The sequence below is a fragment of the Homalodisca vitripennis genome, chromosome 1 (genome assembly GCF_021130785.1).
Source record: "Homalodisca vitripennis isolate AUS2020 chromosome 1, UT_GWSS_2.1, whole genome shotgun sequence".
Lineage (NCBI taxonomy): Eukaryota > Metazoa > Arthropoda > Insecta > Hemiptera > Cicadellidae > Homalodisca > Homalodisca vitripennis.
The window spans coordinates 221,700,735-221,722,555 of NC_060207.1; the positions used below are offsets into that span (position 1 = coordinate 221,700,735).

The window sequence follows — 21,821 nt, forward strand, 5'->3', positions numbered from 1 at the left end:
TATATTTTGTTAAAAAGTAATAGAGTGGTGCTGATACACAATCTGTAAAGACCTACCATAGTTATTTTTATACGTATATAAATAGCATTATTTATTAAGAAAATGTATATTAAATTTCCTAAAATAATATAAAACGTGTTTGTGATATTACAAAAAGAGTTAATTTACCAAAAAGCTTCAATAAAAAAAGAAAATTGAAACTAACAATATATGGCACTTTTAACAATCTAGTAAATTAAATATCTTTGATAAAAAATTTCTAAATGTTCTTAACATTTTTGACATATCATGTTCTTTTTAACAGTTTAAAGAAAAATTGTTTAGCTCTGAAGCAACTTGACTTACAATCTTTTTTAAGGAACGGCTAGTCCCCTTTTAAGCCTTATTCTGCCCGTCCTCTTCGGCCACTGGCCATGTTTTTCTAATGAGATAAAAAATAATGTTTTGATTCAAAATGCTATTTAAATTTCACAATTCACTGTCAATTATATAAACCATACAAAAAAGCCAATGTTACCATAGGATATTGTTTACATTTTTGTTCTAGTTAAATACTACTGTTGGATTATAAATTCACTAATCCAGTGTTCCTAATACTAATAATGAATATTCTTTTGTTTAGCTAGTCAAAACATTAAGTTACGTGATTACATTACGTAATAGATACGAATGGATACGAAAAGTTTAGCTGTTGGCTTATAAATGGCCAAAGCTATTTTGGGCTTTATTTTCGTTTCATTCTTATTCACAGGTGATTCAATAACAAACAACGTAACATGTATTGGAGGAACTCAAAATAGGGTTAAAAACAATAATAACGCTAACAACAGGAATATTACTAGTAGAATTGGAATTAAAAACACAGCGAATAAATCTCAAACACATTTCATCATGAGTAAGAGAAAAGCTCCGTCCAGTGAAAACAACCCAAACCATGATTTTTGCGATTTTTTAACAGGTAATTTAGGCTATCTACTCTTATTGTTTATCATCATTTTACAATACACAGTGGCTTTTTAGTTAATTTAGTAAACAAGTTTTCCTTCTTTGATTTGCTTGCAAAATAATGATACATGAATGAATTCAAGACTGCTTTATAATAGTCTGATAAATCCACATTTATCTTTTTTTGACATTATGAATAGGGCAAACTGTTCTAGGCTAAATCAAATTTGAAAGAATATTTACAGCAAAAAGCTGTCGGAATTCTTTTAACGTTGATTTTAAATTGAACTCCAGTGAGTTATACAAAGAGCCTACAGGGAGCTTGAAATGTTAACTTTACTCTGCTCTAATTCTTGAGGCAACCCAAGAATAAGCATCTAAATAATCCCTAACAATTGAAAATTTCTATAAAAAACACCTCGTGGTGTCAAAGGCAGCTCCGGGATAAAAATAATTTATAGTTAAGATAAACCCCAGTTCTGATAGTATTTGTAGTGGTATTGATGGATTATATCCAGTTGTATAATTATTTAAGTAATAAGGAATATTAGGGTAGGGTACGATAAGCGGACCCGGTTTTTTATATCGAAATTGGCAAACGATATTACTTAATCATAACTACCGATATAATCAATCGATACTGATTAATTATTTTGAACAAATAACTTAAATAATCTATATCAACAGCTGTAAACACTTTAAAATAATACACGTAAGGTAATATTTCAATTTTACATATAAGTAACATTTGATTTTTAAAAATGGCAGTCAATTTTAGAAAACTACACGACATTGCTTTGAAAGATGATAAGACATGTTTTACATGGCTTCAACATGTTGGACTCGTAACGAAAAATCCATTATGTGAAATTTGTGGGAAAGAAACAACTGTAACTGTGAGAGGAGCAAACATGGTCATCTTCATTTTTCCTAATTTTGCTTATAATAATTTGTTTAATCACTGTAAATATTAAATCCATATTTTAATTTCAAACATATGATTGTTATTGAGGACTATAGATACTTTTATATCGATTGATAGTCTAGGATTTGAGATGCGAATATTAGGTATCGATGATTACATTCTTTGATATAAAAAACCGGGTCCGCTTATCGTACCCTACCCGAATATTATTGTGCATAATGCTTTGTTATGTATAATTTTAGTTTATTTATAGGCTACACCATTCTTATTATAAATGTAGAACGTACAGAATTGAAGTGAATGTGCAGTCGTACCTAAATAAGGTCAGTGCGTCAAAGAGGCAACAGACTCATGCTATAGAGAGTGCTACGTCAAAGGCTATACAGTCAACCCAACAGGAAAAAAGGCAACACACCAGCTACAATAGAAAGTATAAGGAAAAAAAAGCAAAGTTTGCTTCTATGTGCAGATAGCCATGGACGTAATGTGACTTTTCACTTGAAATAAGCACATGAAATCCTTCAATTGTGTTGGCTTTGTGAGGCCTGGAGGATTAGCTGAGCAGATCTAACTTCCACAACATTGATGGAGAGAAACTTGGTCCTGATGACGCTCTGATCATTGCATGTGGGTCCAATGACGTTGCACATGATGAAGGCTGATGGGGCAAATCAACGTAATTGAATAAACAAACATTAGAAAAATACAATAGCTTAAAAATAGTATTAGTAGATTTACCTATTAGGCATGATTTAAAAAGAATGGTCTTGTGTAAATAAAGAAATTAGAAAATGCAATAAATCTCTAGAGGCCTTAACCATAAATACCCTAATGTGTCCTTTGGTGAAGATCGGCTTGGCAGATAGACATTTTCACACCCAACATGGTATGCACCTTAATAACTCCGTAAAGAACTGGCTTGCAGGCAAATCTGTGAAGCACTGGTCAAAAGAAACTGGGACTGAATCGTCTACGATCAACGGAACATACAATAGCCAAGGGTCACTGTGCAGTTACCATCAGAGCGAGGAGAGGGTGGCAGCGGTACATATGAAGGGCGGCTGTGCAATGAAACGGACTCCACCACTGCGAGAAATTTATGCACTACCGACAACCCTTTAAGCTCGGGGCAACCTGCAGCCGGGGAGGAAGAGAAAACTTTGTGGGGAACGACTTGTCGTCACATCAAGCTCTACCAACCAGTAGAAACAAGTCTTAGTTTAGGTATAAAAGTTGTGTTAATTTAAGTGTTGTCGACTCAAGCTGTAATCCTGGGAAGGCTGGTGGAGAGATGTGGGTGAAGTTTTACATCTTATCATACAATCAATGAGAAACAAATTGCATGATGAATTAGCTGTCCTTTTTAGATGAAGCTTGATTGTGATGTCCTTTTGGTCAATGAACATTGGTTGCTTCACGATGAGGTAACTTTGTACGTTCCAAGAAGGTTATAAGTTTAGCTGCAGCGTATTGTAGAGATGAGCCGTATGGAGGTTCCTCTATCGTATTTAAAGGAGCATTTTCTCATTTGAAATTATTGATATCTCACATCTCACATCTACCAGGTTTCTAGAAGCTGTTTGTATATGTAAGTAATCTTAATGTAATATTTGTTTTCTCTGTATACAACACCAGATACCAATAGCAATATTTTCTTTAACTATCTAGAATCCCTTTTGCACTTTGTCTGTTGATAAGAAGACCTAAAAGTTATATTGTTCTTGAGCTGATTTCAATATTGACTTCATTAATGGATAAAGATGTAGAAACAGTAACACTTGTTAACTTATTAAAATCATTCAACTTATATCATGCAAATAGTATTCCTACAAGACAAAAACGATTAATCGATAACATTGTAACAAATATAGATAAAATTGTTTTAAAAGCAGTCTATGGAATTATCAGATATCTGACCATGGCATAATTTATTTTAAGTTCTGTGTAGCGTCAATGCCTTCTCAGGTAAAACATATTTCTTTTAGGAAATCCAAAGAAACTGACTTTTGTTTGTCCAACACTTGTCTAAGTGTGATTGGCATGATTTTTATAAAATTGATGACTCAAATGTTGCTTTTGAATTTTTTGGTAAATAATCTTAAGACTTTATATTTATATGATTTTTTTTGTCCAAGAGTTCAGAAAACTATTAAGGTTCAAAGCCACAAGAAAAGCTTTTAACTCCAAATGGTTTGATGAGACCTGTCATAAAATGAGAAATATTGTTAATACACTGAGGATATGTTAAAAATACCTACCTAAAGGCACAATGCTGCCTTAAAAAACTGTTTACAACGTACAAAGGAGAATGTACAGGGAAAAAATCAAAGATGCTAAGATAAATTTAATGATGATAATTTATTAATAATGCTAGTAATAAGTGTTTAGCGGCATGGAATGTTATAAAGTCGGAATCAGGTAAGTTAACCATTTTCAGAAGGGATAATCTGCTGCCATTGATAAAACGCCAGAACAATTTAATGATCATTACATTAATAATTGTGAAGGTATATTGCTTAAGCAACAAACAATGAGTAATAGTAGTATTAGTTATGATGAGTTTTCTTAAAAAAGCTAAAAAATCACCTGTAAATTTTCTCTGGAAAAATGTTAATGAGCAGCAAGTTTTTGCAGTTGTTAAAGCTTTGAAATCATCAAACTGTGAGGATATTTTTTGGATTCTCAAACAAAATAATAAAATTAATTGTTCCTTTCATAATTAAGCCTTTAACATAGGTAATTAACCTTAGTTTGTCTTTCTCACATTTTCCTGATTGTCTGAAAAAATCAAAAAGTATATCACTGTTTAAAAAGGGTGACAGAACATGCATAGATAATTATAGAACAATAACAATTGTATCAGTGTTTTCTAAAATTTTTGGAGACTTGTGCTAAGGAACAGATTTTTAGAATTTCTGGATGTAAATAAAATTTTATCAAGTAGCCAATTTGGGTTTAGGCCAGGCTACTCTACTGTGAAGGCACTGGATGAGGTTGTCTCTCAGATTCTGTCATGTTTTGAGGCCCATGAATATTTGGGCATGACTCTGTTGGACCTCAGCAGGGCCTTTTGACAGTATTTCACATGACATCTTGTTAAATAAATTAGAATATTTGGGATCCGCAACGATCAGTTAAGTTTCTTCAGGACCTATTTGTGTGGTAGACTACATAAATGGTTTGTGTTGGAGATCAATATTCATCTCAAAAAGAGGTTCTTGCTGGGGTCCCACAGGGTTCTGTCCTTGCCCCCTTCTGTTTATATTATACATGAACGATTTGCCAATCAGTCTAAGCTGTAAGACAATATTATATGCAGATGAACACATCTTTAACTGTAAAAGACATACTATTTAGCTAGCGTTTTAAGTGACACGAACAGAGTAGTTAATAAGGCTAGTCTATGGTTTGAGTCAAATCTTTTAAGAATTAATGAAAGTAAGACTGAAACTCATACTAATTTTCATTGAGAAATTTTGAAATAGAGGAGGGACATTTCCAAACCAGTAAAGCTTCTTGGTGTCTCGTTAGATCACAAACTTGTTTGGGATGAACATACTAATAATTTAATATCAAAACTGTCAAGAGTGTGTTTTCTTACTAAAAAAATTAAAGTCCTGTGTTAGTAAGGAGTTAATGAAGACTGCATATTTTAGTTTTTTTCACTCACATTTATTGTATGCCCAATATGTTATGGGGAAATAGTGGTGGGTGCTGACAGAATTTTTATATGGCAAAAAGAGCTTTAAGAATCATGTTTTGGATTAGGCTACAGGGAAAGTTGCAGAAATTACTTTACCAGCTACAATATAATGACTGTTCCTTGCATTTTTTATATTTCAGAATTTAATTTATGTCAGAGAAAATGTTACAAACTTTAATTAAATTTACAGATGTACATAATTATCACACTAGACATGCCAAAGATTTAGTTTTACCTTGTTGTAAGGTTGGAAAAATATGCTAAGAGCCATAAATATCTACAGATAAAAAATTTTTTAATAAGTTACCAGAAGCATGGAGACTGTCAAACATTAAAGAGTTTAAAACAAAAGTGGCTAAATGGATGATAAGCCAAGCTTTTTATTCAGTAGAAGAATTCTTAAACTCATAGAAATTTTATTTAAATAGGATATTATTTTATTTGTCAGTGGGCTAAAGTTTTACTGTTTTGTTTTAACTTAATTAATTTGTAAAGTGGTATTCGCTGAGAACTGTATTTATGTCCTATATATACTGACTTTGTCCAATCTGTAAAGATAAATGACAATAAAAATGATTCTGATTCTGAATTGGATTATAGTTAGGCCAACAACCATTTATGCCTAACTCTGTTCAATTTTACTTCTTGCAACATAAACTCTAGACTCAGTACGTTCACTGCTTTCATTGTAAATGGATTACCTAGACAATCTTGGGTGCTCTGTGGTGTAGCAAAAATGACAAGCGAGCTATTTGCACATCAAGTCAGGTGGGCAATGTAGTCTATAGCGCTGCTCTCAGAGATGGGAGTTGGCCTTGGAGTAGTGGGTTTGGGTAGGGTACGATAAGCGGACCCGGTTTTTTATATTGAAGAATGTAATCATCGATACATAATTACGATAAGCGGACCCGGTTTTTTATATCGAAGAATGTTATCATCGATACCTAATATTCGCATCTCAAATCCTAGACTATCAATCGATATAAAAGTATCTATAGTCCTCAATAACAATCATATGTTTGAAATTAAAATATGGATTTAATATTTACAGTTATAAAACAAATTATTATAACCAAAATTAGGAAAACTGAAGACGACCATATTTGCTCCTCTCACAGTTACAGTTGTTTCTTTCCCACAAATTTCACATAATGGATTTTTCGGTACAAGTCCAACATGTTGAAGCCATGTAAAACATGTCTTAGCATTTTTCAAAGCAATGTCGTGTACTTTTCTAAAATTGACTGCCATTTTTAATAATCAAATGTTACTTATATGTAAAATTTAAATATTACCTTACGTGTATTATTTGAAAGTGTTTACAAATTAAAATTATTTGTTCAAAATAAATAATCAGTATCGATTGATTATATCGGTGGTTATTAAGTAATATAGTTTGTAAATTTCGATATAAAAAAACTGGGTCCGCTTATCGTACCCTACCTGTGGGTTTGAGTCTGAAGTTAGAGATTTTTGGGGTATATGAAAATTATTGGTCTGTGATAAAGTTGGCGGGAGAGTCCACCTTAAATAAACAATTCTTGGCTAGAGTGAAAGTTATCAAGGTCATTGTATTTTTGTATAAGTATACTAGACCCAAAACACCCAATTTGCATTTTTTGTCTTTGCTATACATAAAAATAACCATTTGATTTGTGGTATTTTATAGTAATATGATCATAGCAATAGCTTTTAAGCTAGTAGAAATCCATTTAAACCATAATAGCCTAACACAAAATCACAACAAACACTTGTGCAAAAAATTGAGCACCAAAGGGTTAACCCATTGGCCTTGTATCACGGAACGGTTCCGTGACAGCTAGTCTGGGCTCAAAATTTGTATCACGGAACCATTCCGTGACAAGTACAGCGCCATCTAAATAATTTTTTTTAACTCCTTTTTCAACCAAATGTTAGTATAAATTAGACTAATATTGTTGTAACACATAAGAAAAACTGCAATACTACAGTTAATTGAAATTTAAATGAATAATAAGTTACTATAAGAATATTAGTGTACTACAAGAGAAAAAAATCAATATTCTTGGAATTTTCAGTATTTAGAAAAAACATTTATTCTGACAAACTATGCATATATATATATATATATATATATATATATATATATACACATATTCTAGTATTGCTAGGTAGAGAAATATATTTCAAATAAAATAAAAGCAACGATGGGGTATTTTATTTTATATTATTTGAGTACAAAAAAAAATTTAAAAAATTCCAAAACTTTTTTAGTTTGTACAGCATTATTATTTTTAAATTACTCGTATGACCAAATATATCACTATCTATTTATTATTAAAGCCCATTTCATGTTAATCCAAAAAGATATAAAATATAACCAAATAACTTGAAAAATACATTTTTTATAAACATATAACAAAACTCCTACGTTTTTAGCATTTTTAATAGGATAACTCCAGTTGAGCTGATAGTAAAAATATGTATAAGCCAATGGGTTAACAGTCAAACAATTATAGCTTAAATTCTTTATACTTTTTGAAAGGAATATAGTTCCCAAATTTTGTGTATCTGGGTATTAGTGGTTTAGTCTGGAGGTTGAACCTACAGTTGTAAATTATTTATATGAATTATGACATTTTCAAATTTAACAGTATTACAACTTTTAAGGAACAATTTCGGTAAAATGAATTAGAGCTTTTTTAATTAAAGTTTATTATTATTGATGTATAATTTAGAAGAATGAAAGTATTACGATAATTTATCAGTGTGCAATAAAACACCCAGCATAGGAGTAGTGTAGTGAAAAGCTAAGGCGGCTTTACCATGTGAGGTTCTCATATTTGTCGCTTATGAACCCTTTTATAGTGTTTTAAATCACATGAACATAAATCACAGCAAACATAAACTATTAATTGGTTTAAAAGATGTTATGAAAGCAGACCCTTGTAATGAAATGCCATTTACTAGTTAATTTGATCTGAGACAGATTTATACAGTGATATTTATTTATTCATGGTAAACACCATTTTAAATCATGTAAAAGATGGCAATATATAAAGAAATCTTATAAAATTTAGGAAAGAAGTTCAATTGCAATAATAATTTTTATCACGCATCAAACATGAGTATTCAACACCATATATACCCATGATATGTTTGGCTCTAAATATTTAACTTACATAGTGTTGGCTTTAAACATTTGAAGTAGTAATAGTTATGTACAATTTTTAATGAGGGAAGGTCTACTATTGTATTAGAAGCAAAAAAACTGTAGTTCTAGGAAATCTTTATCTACAAATTTCTATAGTTCATCGGAATATAGACAAGATCCTTTTTCAGCATAAATCAATATTTTTTAAGAAGTTTATTTAAGAAACAGACACATTTCAAATTTTTAATGAATGATAGTAAAAACTTATTTCAATACCAACCAAATTTACATTTATTTGGTAAAGTACAATAATAGTATCTAATCTCATATAGTAACTGTGTTGTAATTTACATGTTGTCAATATTGTATAAAACTTTAGAATGAGAATACTTATTCTAATCTGTGTAATTTCCAGAACTTGCAAATTATGAGCGAAATGTGAACCGCAATATTTACAAGTACAATGCCTATAGAAAAGCAGCGAGTTCCTTGGCAGCTCATAAAACACGCGTAACATCTGGGAAAGATGCAAGAAAACTAGAAGGTGTTGGTGAAAAAGTTGCAGAGAAAATTGATGAATATTTAAAAACAGGGCACTTAAAGAAGTTGGATAAGGTAAGTTTTATTAATTTAAGATAGTAGTAGAAAACCCCCCCCCATGTCACAAAGCAGGTTTCACTGAGGTGTAAAAAGATATTTTTACATCTTCTAGCAGACAAACGAGAAGTTGTGCCAGTCCACTGGATGATAGACTTCAGTTACGTTCATTTTAAAGTCAATAAAGTTCATTTTATTGACTTCTACTTTGCACCATCATAGAACTCATTCCTGTCTGTGTAAAAATGAAGACTCATGAAAGAATTAAAAGTCTGTAGATGAAATCTTTTTCGAGATATCTTCGAGATACATTTACATTTTTGCTTATTAACCCTTATAATGTCGCAGACGCCGTATGGCGCATAGACAAACTATCTCCAAACGGCAAAGACGCAGTACGGCACATCGACACAAAACTGCGTCTATAGCAAATTTAAGAGTTCCTTTTAAATCCGATCAATGTCACTAACGGTATGCGTCAACCATGTGTGTGGGTTATTGACCTATGTCAAGCGTCAAAATATAGCTGTCGCGTTACATTGTTTGAAACAATAGATGCAGTGTCTAGACACTCTCCCCGCCACACGGCACAGACGCCGTACAGCGCGCGCGGTTTTGTTTGCAGTTTGGCTTCAGGTAGTGCGTGTCTAACCATCGCTGAGTCGGTTTCCTTCGTCGTGTTTTCTGTTTATATGGTTTTTATTTATTTTTAATTTTATTATATATATAATTTATTTTAATTATATTTATATAATTGTCTGGTAATGTTTATAGTTTAGCTAATTTTGTGTTCCTTTTATTTTGACTTTATTTATATCTACAATTTAATGTCCCATAAATATATGTACGTACAAGATAATTTTAAAATTTTTACTTTTTTATACTTACTATAATTATAGAAAGTAAAAATAAAAATGAACTTTACACATTAAAATTTTTTTTTTTAAATATTGTGCCGTTTGCTGGAAGTCGAGAAAAGATATACTGACGTTATAAGGGTTAAGTTGGGTTTCATAACAGTGTTAAAATAATATATTCCTATACACCAAGTCACCAAAAGATAATGTTGTTTGTGTGTTAGGATAGTTTGGTTACATATGTAGACCCTTAAAGCACTGAAGGAAATTCAACCTCAATTCAATTAACATGCATTTGAAGAATTAAACACTTTTTTTGCCCACAGTTAACTTAATTTTTTGTTTCTTGGAATAAGAAATATATAAACAAATTTTTTTAAGAAAGCTACCTAATTTCAAGTAGGCATATCATATATGTGGGTGTGCTTTACGGTTATATCCGTAAGATCAATCTCATGTCCGGAATTAAGAACAGTATGAGATAATTTAAATCTCTTGAGACTCCTTGAGTCCAAAATAACAGATTGTTCAAAAGTGTATGACTAACTAATTTTTTTTGTAATACAATGCTTTTTCTGAACACAGTAACTCCTGAAATGGTGGACTGATTTGGATGAAATTTAGCACTCATAATTGTCTAAAGAATACATTTTAAAATTTTGTTAACCTACTTCTCTGAAGTGTTTAAAATGGGAAGTTAAGAAAAGTTTCATATACATCTCAGAGCAAAACTGAAAACAGTTCTTGAATTTTTCAATAATTTACATTAACTTTAGTTTTTATAATATGTCCTTAAAGTTTCATAATAGTGGCTCTGTAAAGTTGTAAAGTAAGAGATGTAAAATAGCATATACAACTTACAAGTGAACACAATGACTACCACTATTATAATTTTCCAACCTAACTTAGTATGATGGTACTACCATTTATCAATGGCAAGTTTGTCAAACAGCATGATTTCACATGTTTGATGATAAGAGGCTTTTCGTATTCATACAGCATTTGTAATTCTGCCTGTTCAGGCGTGTCTTTTAAATTTATCCTTTGAGTTGGCAACTACATTACTCTTTAATAACTGACCTATTTTTAGTATATTGTATTGTTTTAGATTTAAATTTATAAAACATCTAAAACATATATTTATCATATTGTGTTGTATATCATTCTTTTCTGTGGTTTACGTAGAAAAAGATTATATTATTGATTACTAAGTTAATTGTTAATTAATTATTTTGTAACAAGGGTTTTCCAAAACTATATTATTGATAAAAAAAGTAAAATGTTGCAAAATCTTTTCACAGACTAGTGTATTTTCTCAAAAGTTCATAATAAATAAAATAAATAAATCTTTATTTGTCGTTCAAATTCTTACAATCATTGACAATGTCATATTGCAGCCTAGGGCATGATCAAAATAAAACAATGTTATCAAAATAATTTAAACTTAAACTAACATTCAAAAAGGAAAAAACAGTACTTTAGTAGCATAAATTAGTCAGTGAAGGTTAATTTTAAATAAACTAGGCCTAGATATATAAATTAAATAGTAAATAAACAATTGTCAAAATTTACATATAAAAATTATTATATATCTAAAATGTAATGTTTTTTAATTCTAAAAACTCGTCTAAACTATAGAAAGGGTGTTTCAAAAGCCAACTATAAAAAAGCTTAGTGAAGGTTTTATGTGGATACTTATTTACCAGAGGTTCCAAAAAATTATAGATTTTCAACAATGTTACCATGTGACTATTTAAGGTTTTTGAATACCTTGTATAAAGGTTTAATGAATACTCTGCTAAGATAATTATTGCTTTGTTTTAAATACTAAATAACAGGAAGTAAAAATAATATGGCTGACAGTTATGGCTTAAGTTATAATTCTATATTAGTAATAATAATAACCAACTAGAATGAGATCGAACTTTGAAATAAAAAATAAACAAATCCGTACCAGATTATAAATGTGCGACCATGGCTATTGCTCACCAATGCTACTATGAAACCAAAACAAACATCAAATTTCTACATTGATTATAAGAAAATTATTTATATTATTGATCATAAGATTTATACAATCTATTGATTTAATGGGCTTTAAATGTTTGTAAAACAATATTTGCTAACATTATTTTATACTATATAAAAGATCATAAAGCCCATGATGCATTAACATAGTTTTTTGTGTTTATCACGTCAGTAGCATAATAAACTTATTGAATATCAATGAGTTTAGGACAGGATGTGGATGGTAAGAAAATACCTTTTACCTGAATATCAATGTTTGCTAGTACAGTGGAACCTTGTTAAGCTGAACCCCTTTATCTCGGCTCTCTGGGTAACCCGTACTGATTTCAGAAACAAATTATTTTTAACATGTACGTATTGATATGTGACTTTGTACAAATGTTAAATAACAATTGCTGTGTGGTTTTAAACGAGAAAAATAAATATTTACTATGATATAAAATATATGAAAAAACTCATTTATGAGTCAAAAAAAGAGTATTTTTTCTAGTCCTCATCTTCATGTAACTCGGATTTTCATTATCCCAGATATGTTTCGGTCCCAGTTATTATGACTTAATGAGGTTCCACTGTATTAGGTTTAAGAATTATCTTGGTTAATAATCTCCATGTATTTAAGCTTCAAAACACATAAGAGTATTATTGAAAAACATTTACCCTCTATAAATCTCAAAATATCACTTGCAAAAGTATATGTACAAATTAAGTAAGAAAATAAGTTTATAAATTCTATTTTCCTTAAATAATAGTGTCGGTTAGTTTAAACTATCAGCCATATTTGAGAAACAAACTTAAGTGATGACAGCATTAGTGTGCGATACATATCAACTTCTGACATCCTTGTTTCAAAAGGATTATTTTGGAAGGCAAACAAGTATCTCATTAGGGTTTTTCTTTTAGATTCGAGAGAACGGAACAAATGACAGTATTAATCTATTAACCAGGGTGTCTGGTATCGGACCAGTCAAAGCCAAAGAGCTGGTGGATGCTGGCATTACTTCTTTAGCAGACCTCAAGAAGAATTCGGATAAACTGACTCATCATCAGCTGATAGGACTAAAGTAAGTTTACCTATCTGATCTTTTTGTTTAATTTTGTGGTCACATTTCAAATGTTAAAAAAAGACACTAAGCACTCTTTGAAAAGAAAGTTAATTGGATTAAATTTGAATTAATTGTAAATTAAAATTTAAACCATGATAGAGACAATATGGATCGTTGGGTTCTTATGGGATTCAGAATTTGACTAATGTAGATACATCTATATATGTTTTAAATTTTAATTTTTGAACTTTAAAGTAATGAAAGGAAGCTATTACTATAAATGGTTTATTATGTTTTCTCAATATATATATTTGACATTATATTAATAGTTTTCCTTATTTTTCTAATGGTTTATGAAAATGTTTAATTTAGATTTCCTCTCAAAATGTAACTGAATCTATAAATGCCCGAACTATGCCTACAGTTACACTAATGGTGCAGAAAGTGAATGATAAAGTGAGAATGAGCAGAGATTTCACAATTTCTTCGTTTTAAGAAGTTTTTCTATGACATTTTTATCAAGAAAAATATTTTGCTGTATGACAATGCACGTCAACATGCGGCAAAATGAACTCAATATCTCATGACAGCATTTTGCTTGGGAAAATTTGTTAATCCTCCAAACAACCCCATTTAGCACCCAGTGACTATCACTTGTTTTTTTCATTAGAAGAGGCATCGAAAAGGTCAGTGCCGCAACGACAACAGTTGGATTAAAATGATCACTTTATAGGCACTGTCAAGTCAGGGGAAATCTTCTATGACAGCAGTATACAAAAGTGTTGTTTTAAATATGTATGTGTCTTAATATTGATGGCAGTTATGTAGAAGATAAAAGTGTGGGCTTTCATAAAAAAATAGAAGTGTTACAAAAAGTTTACTTGAATTTTTTATGTAGGGTGTTCCGTAACTCTCTGGAAAAAGATATCCCACATTATTGCTCAGGTCAAGACAAACATATTTCACCACATGAACATGGCCTCTGGTGCTCAGTTTCCCATCTGTCTGTATGAGTTTTTTTATACAAAAATAATTTTTGTACAAAAATAGTTTTTAAGATATTAATTATTAATATCTTAAAAACTAATAAGTTCAATTATATCAAATTTGGTTTAAATCTTTATGATAACAAGGCCAGTTACTGAAAACAATATCCTGAAATTATCATTAGTATTTTAAAAATGGCAGCCATAAGAACTCGGAATATCTTAAAAATAAGCAGTTTTCTACACGAATAACAGTTTTTAGAGGATATTATCACAAATTAATTAAAATTATTTAAATTGAATAATAAACAATGGACTTAAAGCCAATTTACTGTGACAAGACATGGCCCACATTGAGGTTATCAGCGAATAGCCAAAAATACAAAAATTGAATAAACCGTAGCTTAATCAATTTTTTATTTTGGTCCTAAACTTTACAATTTACTTCCAAATGTAATCAAAATTCAAACAAGTGTAAATAGTTTCAAAAATTATTTAAAGGCTTACTTGATTGGGCTTACAGTCTCCACGAGGCTCTCATAATACCCATGTCATGATTAGACCAATTGATTTTGTAGTAGGAATAAGTAAAAATTTTTACAAGAATTTATTGTGTTTAACCTTTAGATTGTATGCTCTATTATAAACAGTTCCTTTTCTATAATTCCTTTTGATACTGATGTTTTGACTTACACATAAAACCTTTGTGTTCTATTGTGTCAATGTATTATTCTTTTTCTTATTCTTAAAATATTGACATTTGACTTTGGTTTATCGCTATGCTTCAAATTGTGTGCAAGAAGTAATCTGATAAATCTTGCTTGATTTGTGTTTTTATTCATGGCTTTCATTTACTAGCAAATTTCTAAATTACTAGATTTAAAAGTAATTTCCCTTCCTTTATTATCTATGTCAGAGAGACTATGCTAAGCCTCTCGGCTATAATCACATGTTAAGCAATTTATTGGCATGGCATAATTACAAGTGTATGGCAATGGCATTATTATCCATTAGTGCCTTCAAGAAGTGGTTGGTGTTTTGGTGAATAGAAATAATGTTGGTTTAAGGGTTATTTGATGACGATATCAGCAGTTTTGTCACTTCACTGTTGAAGTAATTTCAATTAATGGCTTTTTTCTAACACTATTGGTTTTGTAATCACCCTACAATGTTGACCAATATTTGGCAGACATGTTGGGCTTGAATATGAATTGAATACATTCTTGTTACTGGAAACAATGAGTGAATTTTCACGTTTGTTGTGAACAGGTATTTTGAAGACTTTGAGAAGAGAATTCCTCGGGAGGAGATTTCTCAAATTGAGACCGTAATCAGGGATTCTGTTCTTGAAATGGATCCAAAACATCTATTGACGGTTTGTGGCAGTTACAGGTACAAATCTATTCAGTTACTATTTTGTGAATTTAACAAACTGCAAATATATGTACCATTATGAATAACACTCAAAGGTTTATAAAAGTTTTAAAAAACTGTTGTACTAACATGTTAAAAATATATTTCATTTTTTTAACAGAAAAAATATGTATTATATTCTTTATTTTATTGCCAAAAACAAAACAAAAACTTATGAAAATCTGTCAAGTGGTTATTGAACAATTTTTTTTATGAACAGCTTGCAAATATACAAAAATCAGGTCTACAATTTAAGGGGTCAATATTGCAAAATAGTCACGGCACTCAAAGGGTTAAACATTTCTGTAAGGTTGTGTTGTGAAGTTTGATTTTATGTTAAGTTTAAGATAGTAAATCTTGTTAAAGCAAATTTTTAACTTGAAGTAATATAGCATAATTCTAAACAGAACATGATGCTATATTTTTTCATGCTAGAATCTTATTGAATAATAATATTTTTTATGTTTGATTTTGTTATTTTATAAAAGATTTAAATACTGGCAGTCTGCTGCTAAATTTCCTGCACCATTCCCTTCAACTCAATAAGAACTTTAACAGTAGAACCTTGAACGTTAGAAATCTTATTTATTTCCTTGTTGAAAACCACTTGGGGCAGTGTTAAATACAAGTAAATGATTGGTAGAGTTATGCAGGCGTGGACTGCCCAGCAGTGGAGACGTAGATATGCTTATCACTCATCCAGACTTCACGTCCAGTGACAAGGGCAAAGCTGGCAAGGCTAAGGCTGCCAAGCTGCTCTCTGCCATCGTCAGCCTGCTGGAGGACAAAAAACTGATCACAGAAACCATATCTCATGGTGATGTCAAGTTCATGGTGAGTACTTGTTAGTAGCCAAGTAACACAGTAATTGCGTTTCTGTATTCTTTACACCGTCTTGTACTGTATACAATTTCCTGCATCATAGCTGTTGTAACTTGTCAGAGCGTTAATCGTTTGCATTGCCAGCTCTGGGGCAGATGCTGTTGTCGAACAGTTATGTGCGCTTGGTTTTACCAGTGACCTGTTTTCCTGGCTGTTCTGTTGGTACACTTCCACTGTAGCAGGAAGTGGAAGGTCCCAGAAGTGGAAGGTGGTCATAGAATATACCTGCTAATTCATTATTTTGCTCATATGCATTTTGTTTTAGTTATCATTATTGTCATTATCGTTATGTTTTAGCTATAAAAATCAACCACATTTTGATTTTGAAGAAAAATTCCTCAAAGTGGCTTTATATATTCAAAGTATCTCCAAATATATAGTTTGTCTACTTCTTGCCTTTTAAAATGATGTCTTTAGAGCTGACTGTCTTGGTGGCAATCTTGATTTTTTTTCTGACGATGGGAAAATGCTAATACACCGTTAGCACCTTACAACCCAGGCATCACACCCTCTCGGGACTCTGTTCCTCATTACTTCAAGAGGGTGTCTACATAAGCCAACAGACGGCTCCTAATAGGATCGGATAGGTAATACCGAGGTTGTATTACCTTTCTTGTAATTTCTTGGTCCTCAGAATCTACAAATGCAGAGACAGTATTTCAAGTCTGTCTGTTAGTGACCATTTTCCAAACAATGGTGTCCAGTGAGAGTTGGTTTATGGCAATCTCAAGTCCCCTTCTTTTGTTTTCTCACCGTCTGCAAAAGAAGAACATGTGGTTAGCAATTTCAGGTGAGAAACTGGATCAGGTAGAAACTTACCTCAGGTGTTTCTGCTCCACCCATTCTTTCAGATCTCTTGAAAGTCCTTCTCCAAGCAGCCATTGTTCATCTTGATTTTAGCTCTATAAGTGTGGCGTTACAAATCAGTTAAAGTTTATGTGCCTTAAATATTCTGTAAGTTTCATTTTATTCATTTTCACATTAGGCTTTGCTCAATTTACTAGTAGTATTGGTGAGTAACTGCAACATTTGTTATACGGAACAGGGCGCATGTCGAGTAGGGGAGGTGACGCGACGGCTGGACCTGCGGATAGTTCCGTACGACCAGTACCATTGTGCTACCCTCTATTTCACCGGCAGCGACATGTTCAACAAGGAGATGAGAGCGCATGCACTCCAGCAGGGGTTCACACTCAACGAGTACTCACTCAGACCAGTCGGATCCACGGGTAATTAGAGATTAGAGTAATTAGGTAATTAGAGAGGCTGCTGATTTTCACTCACAAATGTTGTATCCGAGTTTATGGGTAGCTCCCGTGCTCGACTGTAAGGGAAAGTCAATTAAATAAATATTGCACTAACTTTTAACACTGTTGCCCAACAGATCTTGCTTGGCAGTTAGTATGGACAGTTCAGAACACAATATCAACGCTGGGCATATATTGGCTTATTTTCGGAAATAATATTTAAAATTTAATCTCTTGAGCAATATTTGTATCAACATTTTACAAAACTTAAGATTTTGTTTTTTTATATTTACTTACCGGCTTAATCTTCAATGCCAACTTATCACAATTGCATGTTTTGTTTTAAAAGGTCTAATATTTTTTAGGAATTTTCTATGCCTTTTTAATATTTTACTTTTCATGTAAGATGTAGATAAAACTTTTTCTTGGTGGATGTGACAAATTGCTCTTTGTTCTGATTGTGACCAAAATAAGCTGTTACTGTCTCTTATTGCTAATTTTACCCTAAGTCTTTTTATACACATATTTTTACTTATGAGTCTTTGTGTTTTGTATTTTTATTATAAAGCTTGAGCAATATTTAATTACTTTAATATTGCAAACAGTTCTTTTTTTAATTTTAAGTTGATAAGTTGATGTTTAATGTGTCTTTACAAAGAAAGTTTGAAATACAATATTCTTTAAAGGGTTTTCTATTAATATTTTATTATAAATTATGTATAATATTTTAATTTGTTTAATATTCCAACCAGGTTTAATGAGATTGGATCTAAATTAAAGTTGGAAAGAATAAAAAGGGAGTAAATCATGAGAATATTTTAATGCAATTTACTAGATGTTCTCATGCTTTCTCTAATTTTTGTAATCCCTCTGTACTTAGTACATTTATCTGATACTATTCACCCTCATGCTGTAACAATGAGATAAATGACAATAGGATCTGTGTAGGTGTACCAGGAGAAGCACTGCCTGTTACTAGTGAGCAGGACATATTTGAGTACATAGACTACCCCTACAAGAGCCCAGAAGAACGTAGTGTGTAGTGTTACCAAACAATATCTTACGTACAGGTATGTTTCAACTGGAGAACCAAAGATTTTATTGTTTCACTTCCAACTGAAATGTCTCTATTTTAATACCCATCACGGACTTATAACTTTACATCACATTTTATAGTCGTAAAAGTGTCTATATGTTAGTGATGATTTTAAAATTATTATATGCATGTGAATTATATGTAAATTTACAAATAAATCAAATTTTATTTATATAGTGTGTGATTTTTATCCTAATTTCTATAGCTTAAGTATATTTATTTAATTAACTTTGTTTCTAGAACTATGTATGACATTTTTTCAACATATTTCTAATAAAATGAAATGGGAAGAGCAAGAAATTTATTTGTAATTGTGAAAACAGTCAACACCTTCATGTCTTTTGACAAATTAACTTATCATCGTTTTTGAACAATTAATTATTAGAGTAAACCACTGGTCTCACATTAGTTGTTCATATCCTATGCACTAACTTACCGTATAATGGCAGAGATCGTATTTACAGGAACATTATCATCAGTTGTGTATGAGAAAAGAGTCCCAGACAAAGTAGTTAAGAACAATGGTGCAATGGTGAGTTCACAGTTCACCATTGTTTTTTCCTTATTGTATTGTTTTTCACATCAAAATAACAAATAAACTGTAGTTTATTTTATTTATAATTTTATGGCCTACATTGGACCACTTTAGTCACTTTATATTTTCTAGTCTTTCTTCTTTTATCCACCCAATATTTCTTCATCCTTTCCGACCGTAATTTCCTTTCCTCCTCCGGAACCACTCTTCCTATTCGTTGTTTGTTTCTTTTCAGCTGTAGTGTAGAGTATTTGTCATTCAATATCTTCAATGTGTTTGTCTTGTGTTTTAAATCCTCTACTGTAATTTGTAACTCTCTCATATCTTCTTTTAATTCTGTGATCCATTTAATGTCATGTTATTTTAGTAAACTGTAGTTTACTAAAATAAACTAGAATATTTTATACCCTAAGGATTGTATATTTTGAATTTTATATTTAAGTGATTTTTTTTGTTATCTGATCAAGCTTGTTTGGTTGTCAGTTAAGAAAACTACTACTGCACCTCATTTAATTTAATGTATCTATAAGTATCACTATGTTGATATTTTAGTAGAATCGTTCAGTTATCTAAATGTTAATTGTTATTTTATATCTCTGTTCTGCCATCTTACGTTTCATTTCATTTTTCTCAACCAGTATAGAACATGGGAATGGGAATGTTGTCTACAGGTTGAGATTGCAGTGCTATAAAAAAAATTTTTAATTATGTATAAAATATGTGTTCTTTCAATTAGTGGATCCTAGAAGATAGTTTTCAAGTTAAGTCTGCTGATTTTCTTATTAACTACGAGGGCGGTTTGATACTGTAAATTTGTATGAAAGAGAATATGATCATAACTGACGTGATCAATTATTGCCTATTCAATTGTATGCCTTCAGATTACATCTTACACAAAATCATTTACACAGTTAGACGTTTATTCAATACCAACTAACTTACACCTCTTGCAACTATAAAATAAATAAAGTCAAGAAGGTTGTGGTTCTGGTCACAGCTTGTTCACGTACTCTGAAACCACTACGTGATGCAACATACGGGTAGGACTAACAGAAATAACATTAATCCTTAACCCTTTGACCGCAGTGAGCCACTATAGTGGCTCACTGTATGGCGGTACCTTGAGCGCTGCGGGCCACTATAGTGGCTCTGTGAACTTTACGTCTTTGTCCTTATAGTTTAAACATAATATATAAAATATATTTAAATATATTTATATCAACTTTGAATTGTATTGCTCTGCTTCATTTCAACTATAAAATATTGATATTTACTTGTTTCTATAGTAACAAGTGTATCTTCATCCTACAGCGGAATTTTTGAATTTTACTTAAATTACATTATTTTATGCAATTTCTGTGGAGTATATTTGTAACTTTTAGTATATGCTCAAAACAATACGTACTTTTAGGTTAAAAAACGTTATTTGAGCCCAAGTTACTTATTCAGTGTGTTTTTGGACCTCAAACTTAAGATTTTTTATTTTTTTAATTACGACAGGCATACATACTACTAAACAAATGTAAAAAAAATAATAAAACTGTAATTTATTACATCAACTGAAAGTACATCTCTTCCCCTCAAAAACAAAACCAAAACTAAAAGGCTAGCTCAAAATTTACGAAAGTTATGTAATTTAATATGTGACCATGCAAAAACGGGTGATTTTGCCGTGGCGGTATTGGATCCGTGCGGTGCTCAAACGCCTGGTGGTCTAGCGAACAACGGCGCGCGGGAGCGGCGGCGCTCAAAGGGTTAAATAGAAACAGATGAAGTGGCTATAGTTAAGAAAGAAGTACAGTTTTTGAGTTTTAACGTTAGACAGTTCGCTGACATGGAATAAACATTCAGGAGAAATAGTCTCAAAAATTAACTATGGTTTATATGCTCTTCGCAGAATGTCAAAATTATGCTCACAAGAAACTCTAAAAATGATTTATTTTTCACATATCCATTTACATATTATACTTGGTATCTTATTATATGGACCCACATCAATTAAAAATTTAGATTAAATTTTAGTAATACGAAAAAAAGCAGTTCGTGTTACTTAAAAATTCAAACTCTTCAATGGAATGAAACTGTGAAGGATCAGTTTCCTCAACGGGGTATCATGATGGTTACAGTGCATATATATAATAATATATAAACAATAATAATATATATATATATATATATATATATATATATATATATATATATATATATATATATGAAACTATAATGTCAGTGAAAAATCATGGTCATAGCTTAGGCAAAAGTAGTAAAAATCACAATTATAATACGAGAAATAATATGGCAGTAGCTCAATATATCTTACATTTTTTTTGTAAAAAACCAATACACATAGGAGCTAACTTTTTTAAATTTGCTGCCAAGCAATATAAAATTAGTAGAAAAAGGAAATTATTTTTAAATAAACTTAAAAGTT

The 21,821-nt window shown here is 31.1% G+C and overlaps 1 protein-coding gene across 1 annotated transcript; it reads left to right on the forward strand.

Annotated features, from left to right (window-relative positions):
* Positions 1 to 700: 700 nt before the first annotated feature.
* Positions 701 to 19,027, forward strand: LOC124353086 (DNA polymerase beta-like). The gene is made up of 7 exons (XM_046802901.1): positions 701 to 958; positions 9,122 to 9,321; positions 13,089 to 13,249; positions 15,487 to 15,609; positions 16,284 to 16,464; positions 17,558 to 17,741; positions 18,708 to 19,027. The coding sequence occupies exons 1-7, from the start codon at positions 703 to 705 to the stop codon at positions 18,800 to 18,802; spliced, it is 1,200 nt and encodes a 399-aa protein (XP_046658857.1). The 5' UTR covers positions 701 to 702; the 3' UTR covers positions 18,803 to 19,027.
* The last annotated feature ends 2,794 nt before the right edge of the window (positions 19,028 to 21,821 follow it).

Excerpts from the sequence above, each read along its gene's own strand:
- LOC124353086 (XM_046802901.1), top strand. The coding sequence starts at position 703 with ATGGCCAAAGCTATTTTGGGCTTTATTTTCGTTTCATTCTTATTCACA. Across the intron at positions 959-9,121 it reads TTTTTGCGATTTTTTAACAG|AACTTGCAAATTATGAGCGA; the intron begins GTAATTTAGGCT and ends TGTAATTTCCAG. Across the intron at positions 16,465-17,557 it reads ATGGTGATGTCAAGTTCATG|GGCGCATGTCGAGTAGGGGA; the intron begins GTGAGTACTTGT and ends TATACGGAACAG.